The following is a 17,655-nucleotide window of genomic DNA, read 5'->3' as shown; positions in this document are numbered from 1 at the left end:
GAAACTATATACCAATTGTAGTTCAGATTACGCAAGTTTAGAAATTGACCACAAAGGAAAAGAATTCTCGCTTACATTGGGTGATGTCGCAACGTTGACCATACATTGTTATATTTCATTCGGCTTACTAAACCTGATTTAACAAAATGATTCGTAAGACCTACAAATATTGTCAGGATTGAATGGTATGGTGGATGAAGTAGATAATTTACATCATAACTTTTTTTCTCGTGTGAGGTATTGGAAATACGTAAGAATCTACAAACACCGTTTTAAAAATGTTTACAAGCCAATATATCTTATTCAGAAATCTCGTCGCTTCTAAAGGAAAATGAGAGACTGAAGAAACAGTGGAACTGCTATGTATGTGCCAAAGCACCTCGCGTGATGATTTACCTACCGTGTCAACATCTGACCTGCTGCCATACCTGTGATCTTACACAGGTTATATGTCCTATTTGTCTGAGACTGATCCGTGCCAATTTTCAAATTTTTCGGTGATACTCTGATCGAATAAAAGCCACTCAAGGATTTGCAATGAAAACTAGCAATGTTTTGAGTAGATTGGTAATACATTGCTATGCTATTATTTATAACTACGAATCAATATCAAAACAAAGATACTACGGGAATGTATCTTGGTAGCAGTTTTAAACTTATAATTTATAAAGTTGTTTTAAGACCCCAATGATACCGTTTATTTCTGGTTGGTCTTTCTCCGGAAACTCTTCAACAAATGTTTCCGTGTCAAACCATGTCAAATATTTTAGTAAAATTTTTGAAAATCTATGACATTTCTATATTTGCCGAATTTTCGATGTATTTTAATTATCTTTGTAATTGTTATTTATAACCTACTCCTATTGTTGCTTTTTGTAATCAGGTACCTAAGGGATTTCGAAGAAAATGCCTACATTACTGAAGACAGGGTGAAATAGAGGGGTCTCATTATTACCTCTGTAACAGTGTACAATATATCGAATTGACCACAATAAAATCTTTTTAAGTTGTATATGATATATTTGGATATGATATTAATTAGTTCATTCTGATAAGATTGTGTGGACAGATTTGAATAAAGTCAAAAGACACGATTTTTCTAATTCACAAATAAGACAATACAGGAATTTACAAAAAAGGGGTTACTTTTTAAATGTATATCTTGGGGATTTTAAAATACGACATGTATATTTAATGATAGATCACCGCTGGAACTACGATAAAAAATGTACATGTGAAAGTGAAATTTGTATGGAGGCAAACACAGAAAAAACATTCTTTAAATGAATTTTATTTATTCGGTACTGGAAAAGTTATTTCAAGTTGTTTCACTGCAAAGTATCAAACTGAATTTTACTTGTTAAGGTCCAACGGTGATGAAAGAATATTTTTTGTTTATTTATTCAAATTTCATGTACACTTGAATGTTGTAATTATTTCCATATTGTTAATGAGATGTAATATTATTACGCCAAAATCCAATGTTAGTCATGAATGAAGAACATTATGTGATTGTTGTATTCCGTCGTGGTATGTAACTTTTGATAGTACTGAGCAACTGAAGAAATCACAAAACATTGGTCTCTTAGAAGATGCTTCCATAGGATGTTTGATATGGATGCTTTCCTTTGTGTAAATAGTGTATTATTGCATCATATTTTCACATAATCTACGTTTTTGTTGATCGCTTTTCGGAATATATTATCATATATATATATATGTATCAACAAATTAGGCTCAAACAGCTGACTACACGGCAGTAGAATCGTAGTTACTGAGTAATTGTTTTGTTTCCCTGTCGAGATGATTACAACTAGATTCTTGCAAATATTATATTTTCATCAGCAAATATTATATAATTTGTTATTGATAAATATATTGTCATAATTGATCGATAATACTTTTGATACATTTTTAAATAAAATATTAATAAGCCTTGAATTGTAGTTTTTTGACTCGTTCCACTATTTTCTGTTTGTTTATCATTATTATAACTCAAAATAATAGACAATCTCAAGCTATCTCAGTGTTGTAATTTCTACTTTATATCATATATTACTTCTGTTTTTTGTAATGGTTACAATGTTGACATATAGGATATACTTACAGGAAAAGATTGTGGTAAGTAGATGATGTAGTTGTGTCCCATTCTAGTAGTTATTTCTGTATAAAAAATTGTAGAATTAGACAAATCATCATCAATACATCTAAAAGTGAAACTGAAATATTTAAGAAATCTTTCACACATTTTGATACGCCATTCTGTAAATTAAATCCGGAGCTTAAATGATTATGTCTATCTCATTGCATACATAGCTTATAGAACGGTATATTTGGAAAACGTAGGAATCTTTATAATACGAAAGTGGATTTTCAACTTTTCCGAAAACATAGCACATGCACCCGTCGAGTGGTTAGTTTTATGACCAGGTACTTTCATTTAATAGGTATTTCAGAGATTTTGTTAAGAAATAAAATTACATATATCATCTATCAAATAACTGAAATAAGAAGAATTTAAAATGTAACAATTTACACCACACATGTAATGACACGCTGAGGTAGCGGTAAACATATTCGATGTTTGGATACAGTTATGAATGAAACACTAGCAGAAATGTTGCTTCAGGAACTAATTTGTAACGAACAGGGTTTCAAGAGCCAAAATATCAGACAAATACCGTTAAAACTATAACAAATGCTAGTGATCCTGTTTTGTCATGAAGCGTGGTACACATATATAATATGCTAATTAATTCTCATTGTTAATCATGTTAATCATAATCACCAACAGTAAAAAAAAAAGAAAGAAAGTACCAACATGTCAACATAACCATAATCCAAATACAAATTCAATAAAACAAGGGCAAAATACGAACAAATGAAACAATTACACAGAGACACATGAAACAATACAAAGAGAATATTATCATGCGTTCCGGACGGGTAAGCGTCTTCTCCATCGACGACACCCACCATGTTAACATTAGCCAATCCAAGTAATTTATGTCACGTTGTCAAATGAGAACAAGGTATACACCAATGGCACCTACAGGAAAACTCAAAAGTTTCAGAACGTCCAGCTTATTTCTCGATAAGATCGTAAAAATTCACAATGATTTTTATCAATCTGCATCTTTTGCAATCTTATATTTTGAGTTCGTCCGTCAGTTTACGACTTCTTGCACAAACATCGTGATAAAAGGAACTACTATCGAATCAACTGTGAACATCATAGGTTGGAGATGCAGGAATTATGTTATCCAGAAACGGAAACTTCACAATAGAGAAATTAAAATCAGCACGCCTATCATACAGCTTGTTGGAAAAGTATCCATGTTGGTTTCATTGTAGGAGCAGACAAAGATAAGCGGCTGACCTATATACATTAAAAACATTATATTAGACTTACAACATTTGTCAATCCAATAAAACGCACAGGCCATAACACAATTCACCCTAAATCTTTCAAAGGGATTCCTTAATCTTTCGTAAAGTCTTTGCATAGTCTATTCAACAATAAATTGTGCTTGAAAATGCTTGAAAACAATAGCACACAAATATTCATTTAGTAATGCATCAAGTAATAGATCATTTCTAAGAATAAACCTTGATGTATCCCAACATATTCTATAGTAAATCAGCTGTTATTTGCATATGACTCGATTCTTAAAAAAATAAGAAAAGATTGTGTTTTGTAACATCAATAAAGCTTTTATTGGCATATAAAATGGGGTATGTTTTAATCAAACGCATTAAATGCTGATTTTACGCATCCTGATCTCATTTGTCTTAGTACTAACATGATAAATGTCACAAAAATATAAACATTTGGGTGTCATTTTCAACAATCATGGTTAATGTCCAGATGATATCACCCATATTGATAATAAACTATTTTAAGAGATAAATAAATTTGGATCCTTTGATTTCCGACTTGATAAAAAGTCTCTTGAAATTATTTTTAAGTCATACTCGTTCACACCTTGAATATGCAAGTGTTATTAGAATCAGGCAGAATATGATCTTACTGAACCTATTCAGCTAGATATAGGTAGAATGATTATTGGATAAGGTCATATTTACAAGCTTAAGAAAAGTAATTATAACAAGTCAGTAGCATTGATTTATTACACTTATTCACGAAAGGTTTTCAATATGAAGGCTTCAGAATAATTCTTTCTGAACTTGATGCAATGTCCAGAAATGTAATTTAATTATTTGTCTGTTTAACAAACTGATATTCAATTCAACGTATACTTTTTATTTACGTTATACCAATCGCTCAGAAACCACGGCCCTGACTCTGACCTCGGCTATGATTGGTTGGTTGAATATTATTGTTCTGCACACATACATGTGTGTAGGACTGATCGTGCAGGAGCTGATGATTACACGGAATTTATGCTGGTGAGTAATTTATTAATTAGGTTAGTTATTATTATTAACTACAATGGATATTATTGTTCCTTTTCAGCTGTCGATAGAATAATTATTGTATAAGGTAGAGATAAAACTGTAAAGACTTATAAAAAGCGTATATTAAATAACTTAAATAGGTCACGTTGATTTCACATCTTTTTAGATTCGAAAAGAGACATGGACGAATATATTTAATCTTCTTAACAGCGTCAAAATATCATCGATGATACGGATAAAGCCATTGATAGTGTGACAGTATTCGTAATAGTCATAAACAGCACACACCAGCTAAATGCATTCCGTTATCTATAAATATCTCACACCAGCAAAGGGGATTTCCCTTTATCTATCTGTAATACAATGTAATACAAAATTTAATACTCGTGGGAGGAGTTATAGAACTTTTTGCGATTGGTTGTGTCAAAGAGACTGCGCACTCTCTATAAGTTGTGAGTGCTATTTTAAGCGTGGTATGGCGTTTCATCTAAAGGTGAGGTATTAGAAAATCGCTAATTAATTATTATATTATGTTAATACATGTACATTCTAGATTAGAATGTAAATTGGCAAAATGTTAAATGTTGTAGGAAGATCATCATGGTATTCTATCTAAGAATATATGCTTGTTTGATTGACTTCGTGTTCGCAAATCCGACTTTCCTTCCGATTATACACTTGATCCTTTCCACTCCATTCCAGTCTGGTACTCCAAAGCAGCCCCGTCAGGTCTTTCATCAAAATATGCTGTTATGCTTTAGATATCTGCTTAAGATAACCCCATTGCTAATGACAAGTTGTCATTATTCCTTTATGAAAACTTGAGTCCTAAACTTACTGTCACTTACTTACTGAACATTGGACCCACATGGTAGGATGATTTTTTAAATGCCTGCGCTAAACAATTTGACATATACATAGCAAAAGTTATATCGATATTATGAGTGATTGTGCTTTGTGCATGCCTATGGAAACACGACATTAGTATCCTACAAATAGTACGGACTTGTGTACTATTTTCTATTTTTGGACGACCCGCCTTTCCTCACAAATATCACTCCCAGGTACAGTGACGTGTCTAATACATAGGTCGGTCACCATTGTGTTTACAGTTTGACATAAATACGAGAAACTAATAATTCATTTCCAACAAAATTACACACTTACCACGTTTTGATAGGGATGTTTAAGTTTAATGCTGATACGAAAGGAAACCCGTTTTGCAAACGTATCATGTGCATTCATTCAGTATGCAAATCGGTCGATTTTCTTTCATACCAGTATGAAATTAAAACATTCCTATTCCCATCAAGACTTAATTTATGGGAAGGTAAGAATAGATTTAATTTGTATTTCATGTCTTGAGAAATTGTACAAAATGGTGTCTTTGTCAAGTATTTAATCGTTGTCAAGGACGCTAAGGGTCATGAGTATGTGAATCTTAAAAGACAGGAAATCATATTATTCTGAAACAAATATCAATTTAAAAAAAAAAGAAGAGAAATACACTAATACGACAATGAGATAAATTTTGTCAAAATTATAAATAACTATAAATTCCATACAGCACACTGAAAGATAACTACGGTCTTAATGTTGTGCAGGTATAATTCGAACGTCAGCAATTCTCAGACTTGTTACGAGAAGATAACAACAGATCACTTGCAACCTCCTCGACTCCGTACCAGATGGCGACTGATACATATAGCACGACTGATGAACAGGTAAATGACTGAATTCAAGTATTTTTCTACTTATCATTTTACTTTTGATATTGATAATGAATTATCAATTTATTAATAAACGCACATGTCGAAATATTGTTAATTGACAACTGGTTTATATATCATCATTGTGATACCTATAAAACCGATAAAAATGACTTTGTTTTGAATTCTATTTTTGTTATATCAAAACAAATGAAAATGCATTTAGACGCCATACTTTTAAAAATTGGTACTTATTCAATGATGTAATTAATGCAGGATGGACAGTCAGACGTCCAGCCGAATGCACAGGAGGGATCGGGTAAGATTTGTGTAATGTTGTTATAATGCGATTATACTGATAAAAATATGAAACGATATGTGTAGCTAAACCTGTATTTAATTGTGATCACAAACACAAAAATATGATGCAATGAGCGTCTGTTAATCTTGTAGCGAATACTAGTTGACGTTTTAATTTTTTAAATTTCTGTACATAAATTGATGATATAAACATATTTCCGTCGTGAAATACTAAAATAAACCTAAATTAATAAAAACGAAACGAGATGTTCAAGTAAAAAAAAGAAAGAAAATTAGTCGGTGTAACTTTACCGTTAACGTTGTTATTTATCTATGACAGAATAAGACATGAATAAATCATACAATATAGTTTATCATAGTTAACAAATTTGAAATTAGCGTTTTCATGGATAAAATGAAACTATATACCAATTGTAGTTCAGATTACGCAAGTTTAGAAATTGACCACAAAGGAAAAGAATTCTCGCTTACATTGGGTGATGTCGCAACGTTGACCATACATTGTTATATTTCATTCGGCTTACTAAACCTGATTTAACAAAATGATTCGTAAGACCTACAAATATTGTCAGGATTGAATGATATGGTGGATGAAGTAGATAATTACATCATGACTTTTTTTCTCGTGTGAGGTATTGAAAATACGTAAGAATCTACAAACACCGTTTTAAAAATGTTTACAAGCCAATATATCTTATTCAGAAATCTCGTCGCTTCTAAACGAAAATGAGAGACTGAAGAAACAGTGGAACTGCTATGTATGTGCCAAAGCACCTCGCGTGATGATTTACCTACCGTGTCAACATCTGACCTGCTGCCATACCTGTGATCTTACACAGGTTATATGTCCTATTTGTCTGAGACTGATCCGTGCCAATTTTCAAATTTTTCGGTGATACTCTGATCGAATAAAAGCCACTCAAGGATTTGCAATGAAAACTAGCAATATTTTGAGTAGCTTGGTAATACATTGCTATGCTATTATTTACAACTACGAATCAATATCAAAACAAAGATACTACGGGAATGTATCTTGGTAGCAGTTTTAAACTTATAATTTATAAAGTTGTTTTAAGACCCCAATGATACCGTTTATTTCTGGTTGGTCTTTCTCCGGAAACTCTTCAACAAATGTTTCCGTGTCAAACCATGTCAAATATTTTAGTAAAATTTTTGAAAATCTATGACATTTCTATATTTGCCGAATTTTCGATGTATTTTAATTATCTTTGTAATTGTTATTTATAACCTACTCCTATTGTTGCTTTTTGTAATCAGGTACCTAAGGGATTTCGAAGAAAATGCCTACATTACTGAAGACAGGGTGAAATAGAGGGGTCTCATTATAACCTCTGTAACAGTGTACAATATATCGAATTGACCACAATAAAATCTTTTTAAGTTGTAAATTATATATTTGGATATGATATTAATTAGTTCATTCTGATAAGATTGTGTGGACAGATTTGAATAAAGTCAAAAGACACGATTTTTCTAATTCACGAATAAGACCATACAGGAATTTACAAAAAAGGGGTTACTTTTTAAATGTATATCTTGGGGATGTTAAAATACGACATTTATATTTAATGATAGATCACCGCTGGAACTACGATAAAAATGTACATGTGAAAGTGAAATTTGTATGGAGGCAAACACAGAAAAAACATTCTTTAAATGAATTTTATTTATTCGCTACTGGAAAAGTTATTTCAAGTTGTTTCACTGCAAAGTATCAAACTGAATTTTACTTGTTAAGGTCCAACGGTGATGAAAGAATATTTTTTGTTTATTTATTCAAATTTTATGTACACTTGAATGTTGTAATTATTTCCACATTGTTAATGAGATGTAATATTATTACGCCAAAATCCAATGTTAGTCATGAATGAAGAACATTATGTGATTGTTGTATTCCGTCGTGGTATGTAACTTTTGATAGTACTGAGCAACTGAAGAAATCACAAAACATTGGTCTCTTAGAAGATGCTTCCATAGGATGTTTGATATGGATGCTTTCCTTTGTGTAAATAGTGTATTATTGCATCATATTTTCACATAATCTACGTTTTTGTTGATCGCTTTTCGGAATATATTATCATATATATATGTATTAACAAATTAGGCTCAAACAGCTGACTACACGGCAGTAGAATCGTAGTTACTGAGTAATTGTTTTGTTTCCCTGTCGAGATGATTACAACTAAATTCTTGCAAATATTATATTTTCATCAGCAAATATTATATAATTTGTTATGGATAAATATATTGTCATAATTGATCGATAATACTTTTGATACATTTTTAAATAAAATATTAATAAGCCTTGATTTGTAGTTTTTTGACTCGTTCCACTATTTTTTTGTTTGTTTATCATTATTATAACTCAAAATAATAGACAATCTCAAGCTATCTCAGTGTTGTAATTTCTACTTTATATCATATATTACTTCTGTTTTTTGTAATGGTTACAATGTTGACATATAGGATATACTTACAGGAAAAGATTGTGGTAAGTAGATGATGTAGTTGTGTCCCATTCTAGTAGTTATTTCTGTATAAAAAATTGTAGAATTAGACAAATCATCATCAATACATCTAAAAGTGAAACTGAAATATTTAAGAAATCTTTCACACATTTTGATACGCCATTCTGTAAATTAAATCCGGAGCTTAAATGATTATGTCTATCTCATTGCATACATAGCTTATAGAACGGTATATTTGGAAAACGTAGGAATCTTTATAATACGAAAGTGGATTTTCAACTTTTCCGAAAACATAGCACATGCACCCGTCGAGTGGTTAGTTTTATGACCAGGTACTTTCATTTAATAGGTATTTCAGAGATTTTGTTAAGAAATAAAATTACATATATCATCTATCAAATAACTGAAATAAGAAGAATTTAAAATGTAACAATTTACACCACACATGTAATGACACGCTGAGGTAGCGGTAAACATATTCGATGTTTGGATACAGTTATGAATGAAACACTAGCAGAAATGTTGCTTCAGGAACTAATTTGTAACGAACAGGGTTTCAAGAGCCAAAATATCAGACAAATACCGTTAAAACTATAACAAATGCTAGTGATCCTGTTTTGTCATGAAGCGTGGTACACATATATAATATGCTAATTAATTCTCATTGTTAATCATGTATTATCATAATCACCAACAGTAGAAAAAAAAAGAAAGAAAGTACCAACATGTCAACATAACCATAATCCAAATACAAATTCAATAAAACAAGGGCAAAATACGAACAAATGAAACAATTACACAGAGACACATGAAACAATACAAAGAGAATATTATCATGCGTTCCGGACGGGTAAGCGTCTTCTCCATCGACGACACCCACCATGTTAACATTAGCCAATCCAAGTAATTTATGTCACGTTGTCAAATGAGAACAAGGTATACACCAATGGCACCTACAGGAAAACTCAAAAGTTTCAGAACGTCCAGCTTATTTCTCGATAAGATCGTAAAAATTCACAATGATTTTTATCAATCTGCATCTTTTGCAATCTTATATTTTGAGTTCGTCCGTCAGTTTACGACTTCTTGCACAAACATCGTGATAAAAGGAATAGGTCCTGGACTATCGAATCAACTGTGAACATCATAGGTTGGAGATGCAGGAATTATGTTATCCAGAAACGGAAACTTCACAATAGAGAAATTAAAATCAGCACGCCTATCATACAGCTTGTTGGAAAAGTATCCATGTTGGTTTCATTGTAGGAGCAGACAAAGATAAGCGGCTGACCTATATACATTAAAAACATTATATTAGACTTACAACATTTGTCAATCCAATAAAACGCACAGGCCATAACACAATTCACCCTAAATCTTTCAAAGGGATTCCTTAATCTTTCGTAAAGTCTTTGCATAGTCTATTCAACAATAAATTGTGCTTGAAAATGCTTGAAAACAATAGCATACAAATATTCATTTAGTAATGCATCAAGTAATAGATCATTTCTAAGAATAAACCTTGATGTATCCCAACATATTCTATAGTAAATCAGCTGTTATTTGCATATGACTCGATTCTTAAAAAAATAAGAAAAGATTGTGTTTTGTAACATCAATAAAGCTTTTATTGGCATATAAAATGGGGTATGTTTTAATCAAACACATTAAATGCTGATTTTACGCATCCTGATCTCATTTGTCTTAGTACTAACATGATAAATGTTACAAAAATATAAACATTTGGGTGTCATTTTCAACAATCATGGTTAATGTCCAGATGATATCACCCATATTGATAATAAACTATTTAAAGAGATAAATAAATTTGGATCCTTTGATATTTTTAAGTCATACTCGTTCACACCTTGAATATGCAAGTGTTATTAGAATCAGGCAGAATATGATCTTACTGAACCTATTCAGCTAGATATAGGTAGAATGATTATTGGATAAGGTCATATTTACAAGCTTAAGAAAAGTAATTATAACAAGTCAGTAGCATTGATTTATTACACTTATTCACGAAAGGTTTTCAATATGAAGGCTTCAGAATAATTCTTTCTGAACTTGATGCAATGTCCAGAAATGTAATTTAATTATTTGTCTGTTTAACAAACTGATATTCAATTCAACGTATACTTTTTATTTACGTTATACCAATCGCTCAGAAACCACGGCCCTGACTCTGACCTCGGCTATGATTGGTTGGTTGAATATTATTGTTCTGTACACATACATGTGTGTAGGACTGATCGTGCAGGAGCTGATGATTACACGGAATTTATGCTGGTGAGTAATTTATTAATTAGGTTAGTTATTATTATTAACTACAATGGATGTTATTGTTATTTTTCAGCTGTCGATAGAATAATTATTGTATAAGGTAGAGATAAAACTGTAAAGACTTATAAAAAACGTATATTAAATAACTTAAATAGGTCACGTTGATTTCACATCTTTTTAGATTCGAAAAGAGACATGGACGAATATATTTAATCTTCTTAACAGCGTCAAAATGAAATGATCATCGATGATACGGATAAAGCCATTGATAGTGTGACAGTATTCGTATTAGTCATAAACAGCACACACCAGCTAAGGGCATTCCGTTTATCTATAAATATCTCACACCAGCAAAGGGGATTTCCCTTTATCTATATCTGTAATACAGCGCTAATTAGTAATAATTGTTACATTAAGCGTTGCAACCGTTACGCTTAATGTAATAAACTTATCTTTATTGCATTAAGAGTTGCACTTGTTACGCTTCGAGTAATACAAAATAAATCATTACACTAAGCGTTGTGGTTGTATTTAAATCACCGCTAATGTAACAATTTTTATACTGTTACGGAAATACACTGCGTGTCGATTACAAGACAATATATCAATAATATAGTATAATTGTGTATGTTCCCGTCAAGGTTCGGAGGGGCCGGGGTGTCGGTGGCCTAACGGTCACCTCCTAGGTTTTGAGTTGGAAACCTGTTCAGAGAAGATAATGATTTTTAGGGATTTCCTTTCCTTGTGGTCGAAATTTGGCAGTTACTTGCTGGAGGTCGGTGGTTCTATGCAGATATTGTAGTGTCTTCCTCTGCAACTTAAACTGGCATATCCGTAAATGACCTGCAATGTGTTGATCGGACAATCAACCAATTAATTCTCCTTCTGCCTTAAAAGCATATGGATCCTGGTACTGTAACCATAGTTTGAAGTATTGAAACGCCATGTTTGGAAAAAATTGAAATCCTTTGCAATAAAATATTAAATACGTCTATCTGATTTTTTTCATAGTCTGTAATATTGATATTTCTTAATTTATGGTGAACAACCCAGCCATTCAGTAATTCTTTGGAAGAATGGTGTGTTTTTAGATTTATAAGCCTATTAGAATGTATATTAGAAATACAAAAAATAAATGTATGTAAACTATTGTTTATAGTAAGGTTTACGTTAGTCACGTTTATTATATACTTGAATGACCAAGAATTGAAGGATAAATATATAGAGGTTTCTGGTATAATGCCATATTTCACGAGTGTAGCAGATTAATTTTTTTTTGCGAAACACGAATGAAAAATGTGGAGATATTCTGTAATAAAAAGGGCATGTCTAGTAGTACAATGAGACTAGTCTTAAAATCATACCTTGGTATGGTTACAAATCGTAATTCCTTCTCAAAATGGATTTAAACGATGGCAAAATATGAAATAAGAACGATAACAAGACGACCCCTGAAAAATCACATGGTCTTTGTTTTGTTGAATGCAATAGTAGTTTGATAAATGTACACCGCCTTTCTTGTTTGTTTTATTCAAACCTAGTTGGTATGTATAATGTTATATTTTCCATCATGAAAAGGAGATAATTCTCTTTACATTCAGATGCTAAACAATATATTTATGTACGAATAAAGCAGAATTTGTTTTTCCAATATGTATCATGCTTATGCTTTACAAACAAACATATATATTTTGTTTATCATCCATTAGTAATGGAATAAGACGAGTTCATTTAATTTCATTTAATAAATCAGGAGAAATCAAATTTACAAAAACTGTTTGTCACCTATAAAATACTGGTGTAGTATAAATAATATGCGAATAGTGTAAAATTGAAAATTGAGGAATAATCTTGAAGTAGAAAAACGTTCATGTGTATAACATATATAAAAATCACACAAGTGACACTGCTATATATAGAGAGAATCAGAAATGATCACGTGGTTGCAACACAACGTAATGGACGCATTGAAGCGGTCCACACACAACAACAATCAAGTAAATTAACTGATAGCCGTTTTCCACTTAATCAAACAGAACCGCTCATGATAAAGGTGAGTTATTTGCTAATTACGACACATATTGCACTGTGTAAAAACTTGAGAGATAAAATTGTTGTTTAAAATATTATTAGCCATCTTTGCTGCCGATAAGAATGCCGATCCCACGGTATTTTACAATCCACTGTATCACGCTGTTTATTTTCCTTAATCTCTCTCTTTTTTTTTGCGTTACCACTGCGCCACCCGACCAACCTAAGTATACGTTATTTGTCTATACTTTTACCATGATATTAATAAACTTTAAAATGGCAGGTGGCGAGTGTAAGGAGATAAACAACGTGTACGGATGTAAATATAGGCGAAACACGGACTTTTAAGTCCACGGTAAAAGCGGTAAAAAGGCAAAGTTCTGATATTTTCGATTATTGGACATATATCAAAATGTGATGATCATTGTCGATAAAAATGCATTTTAAATATTTTTCATAAATCTGCCTGTTTTAAATCATGGTAACTATGATCAGGCACGTGCAATGACGCAATATGCAAACCGTTCTTTTATCAATGGAAGCTATCTATTAATATATCAAGGAATTCACCTTCAATCGTCACTTTGTATCTCACCGGAAGCTGAAACCGAGGTATAAGTGTACTGAACTGTTGACAGGAAATCAAAAAATGTAGGAATGTCCATATGTAACAGAGGTCATTTTTCATCTCAATGCCTCCGCTATGAATCGAACCCGGGACCCCTGGCTTACTAGTCTGACGCTCAACCAATCGAGCTAAAGAGAAGTTCTCTCTAGCCGAGTGGTATATTGCGGCTAGTATTTTACCAGGGTTACATACTCCCCCTCCAGGAAATAACTAATCCTCGAGTTTCCAGGGGTTACAGCGATGCCGATGGGGCATGGCTAAGTACTAATCCCGGGTCCCTACATGGGCGCCAATGTAACAGAGGTCATTTTTCATCTCAATGCCTCCGCTAGGAATCGAACCCGGGACCCCTGGCTTACTAGTCTGACGCTCAACCAATCGAGCTAAAGAGAAGTTCTCTCTAGCCTGACTGGTTGAGCGTCAGACTAGTACACCAGGGGTCCTGGGTTCGATTCCTAGCGGAGGCATTAAAATAAATAATGACCCCTGTTACACATATGTATGTGTTTAATAATTAGGAGCGGGCGATTATAAGTTTTTGGAACTTGTGCCCAATCCTCTTGCAATATTTTGGCAATAAAATATGTTTAAACTAAACTAAACTTTTGATTGACAGCGCGGTTTAGCCAATCAGATCGCGGGTAGTATTCGCCTCTTTGTTTACAAATACAGTATGTACACCAATCAATAGGGAATTCAAAATACTAAATTTGTATCTATGAATTACAGTCCTCTCCGTTGGTGAAGGAGTAAAAACTGTCTTTTTCATTTGACGCATATTGCCAGAACCCAGTAAGTCGCCACATTACTACGATCCGTTTTTCAGACGAGTATTTCTGAGACGGTATTTTACCTTTTTGAACTAAGTTTATATGTGGTAGCAGTGCAATAATTAAATAAAGAAATTTAATAATCTAAAATTTTGTATATATATTTTAGCCCTTTTACTCCTTGAATGACTTAAAACAGTCCATTTAAGTAGTCACGTACTTTCATTTCCCGCCATGTTAAATCGAGTCGATTTCAGTCTCTTTTGGTATACTGTGACGTCACTGGTCACTTATTGGGTTTTCTGAATTTTACTTAACTGTTTCCGTGAAATCGATAATTTTGCCATTTTAACAGTCAATTTCGCTTTTATGGTTTATATTTGAAAATTTTTATTTCTTGTAAAGTGGTCACAAGAACCTATATTTTCATATATGAAAAAATATTTTTCGCTGAAGATACCCTTTAAAAACCACACAATGTTGAATCTGTTTATGTTTTTTTTCCTCTTTACATTTTTGCTAATAATTAAAAAGATAAAAGAAAAAACAAAACAAAGTTCAAGTGGTGTGATAGTTTTCTATGGAGCAGAATTAATGAAATGAAAATAAAAACAGTCGCCATGCAGGGTTAGCTCAGTTGGCAGAACATAGGCTCCATGACCAGAAGGGTGCAGAGGGTCGGGTGGGTTTGAATCCCGGCAGCAGCAATTTCTTTCCCGCGAAAATTCACCTCTCACCTCTGTTTCAAGTGGGAATGAAGTGGTAAACCCAAAAGAAACAAACAAATCAAGTTTGCTTTACAGTCATATAAAGTCTTTATAAAATAGCCACCAAGATACATCACTGATATAATGATTACTTTCTAAACTGGCATTAAATTATTATTATTTTTTTTTTATGTATATCATGTTAATGATTTTTTTCATCAAGAATGTTAATACTTGATTGGAAGACTTTAAGATTTTATTTCAACTGTTTAACCATATTAGTAAACACTCATATTATCACAGACCATTCACAAAGTAAAACTTTGTAAAAGAGCAGAAACATGTCCAGATAGTTTCATTTCCCTTCAGTCAATAAATATCCGAAAATGGTCAGTCCGAAATCAAGCTTGTTTATAAATACATACATTAACATGCGGCTTATTAGCACATGAGAGAGGATTATAAAACTTATGCTAGCAAAATTTTGAGTGAAAAAAAATACTGATGTTCATTGAAATATTGTACACGCAAGTCTGTGAATATGAAACGAATCATGCTAAAAAACGTGAAACTGGTGTTATGTTCTTGGAGCGCTGTTTTAATACGATATAATATGTTGTCGAATAGTTACGATACTATAGGAAAATGATATTCAATAACTATGGAGCATTGAAGCATGGTGCCAAGTATTAAGAAAGAATATATTACAATTTACAATAAAATACCTCCATCTTAAGAAGTATTCAATGATTAATAATGACATACATTTAACATTTCTTTTGTCAATGTCGTGAATGTTTTTAGGGGATACCTGTATTTCTTTGTGATAGAATTCTGATTTGAAATATTTTAAGTCTCATAAGTGAATAATGTCTTCAAGTAAAATTTAGTCGTATTTTTGTGTCACGAATCGCTGCATTGTAACTAAGGATAAATGACATCAGGGCTTAAACGCTGCCCTGGTCATGTGGTTGATGCAAGTTCTGAAATTAGTAATTATACACTATAGACAAACAGCTGTGTTGATATGAGTTGTTTTAATTGAAATGACAGTAACAGTACCTTCTTTCAAAAGAAGGAATTACACGTTTTCTGCATATCTCATTGTAATGAACGTATTCGGGATTGAAAATGACTTTTACGATTGCATGTTTCGTTTTTTTTAGCATTGAGTCGCTTTGAGATGAATACTTGCGGCATGCGAGAGGCCAGCTTTAGACAATGGCCTCATCGAAACATTCCAACGGGACCACTCGTAAGAGGAGGATTTTCGTGTATGACTCCCGAAACATCCACAGTCAGATGTACAGATTGTGGACTAGAGGTTGATGCTTCAAATCTAAACGGTACAAGCCCTTATACCATTCATGCACATCTGTCTCCGGAGTGTTTGTTCTTTTATCCAGCCCACCCTTACAGACTGGAGTCAGAACGCAGACAGTCCTTCCTTTACTGGAATGGATATCGTGGAACCGCGGATGTCGACGATCTAGTCAAAGATGGATTCTATTTGACAGGCAAGATAATTCCTTTGATTAAAATGTAGAGTCTAGAATTGTGGTGCATGTTTATATACAAGATACAGAATTGTGATACGGTGTTTTGTACATGATACACACTTTACATCATTGTCAAGGGATATGCAAATTATACTTAATCATTCACCAGTAAAACCACAAGTATGTGTCAGAAAAGAACTCCAAGTAAACTACTTATAATTCGATTTGTACATCAAATGTCCTGTAAAGTACAAAACTGCAGGTTTAGATTTCGTATATAAAAACAAGCATGAAAGGAAATAAAATATAACACAATGTGACCATATTATTCAAATCGGTTTTTCTTTTTTTTGTTATTCAGAATGTGGCCAGGACAATGTCCGATGTTTCTGCTGTGATATAGGACTATCGTCACTGAGCCCGGTGGTTAACATCAGACAAGAACATGGCCGACTTAGTCCGGGATGTGTGTTCAGAAATCACTTACAGTTGATGGAAGAATAAACCAACACTCTGATATATCTCTTATGTTCATTTTCGACAAATATTTCCATGAATCATTCATATGGAAAAAGCGGACTTCTGTTAAAACTAGATTTCTATCACCTCCCGATCGTCTAATTTCTGTATTCCGGTTTCCTCTTTTAGTTAAGCTCTCCCTTCGACCGCAAAAGAGTGAATTATGAAAGCAAAAAGTGACAATAAAAATGATTTTTCTCTTTAAAAAGGGTCTTTTTGTTCCCGCCAATTCCAGTATATAAATTAATATTCTGTATAACAGGTGTCTTGTGCTTTT

The 17,655-nt window shown here is 32.6% G+C and overlaps 1 protein-coding gene across 1 annotated transcript; it reads left to right on the top strand.

Moving 5' to 3' along the window:
• Positions 1 to 13,531: 13,531 nt before the first annotated feature.
• On the top strand, positions 13,532 to 17,363 carry LOC132564991 (baculoviral IAP repeat-containing protein 2-like). Its single transcript, XM_060229598.1, has 3 exons — positions 13,532 to 13,574; positions 16,527 to 16,877; positions 17,221 to 17,363. Exons 1-3 carry the CDS (start codon positions 13,532 to 13,534, stop codon positions 17,361 to 17,363), a joined length of 537 nt encoding a protein of 178 aa, XP_060085581.1.
• The last annotated feature ends 292 nt before the right edge of the window (positions 17,364 to 17,655 follow it).

The sequence above is a fragment of the Ylistrum balloti genome, unplaced genomic scaffold, assembly GCF_031769215.1.
Source record: "Ylistrum balloti isolate Yb309-2 unplaced genomic scaffold, AGI_CSIRO_Ybal_v1 Utg369686, whole genome shotgun sequence".
In the NCBI taxonomy this organism is placed as follows: domain Eukaryota; kingdom Metazoa; phylum Mollusca; class Bivalvia; order Pectinida; family Pectinidae; genus Ylistrum; species Ylistrum balloti.
This window is presented reverse-complemented; position numbering and strand designations above follow the sequence as displayed.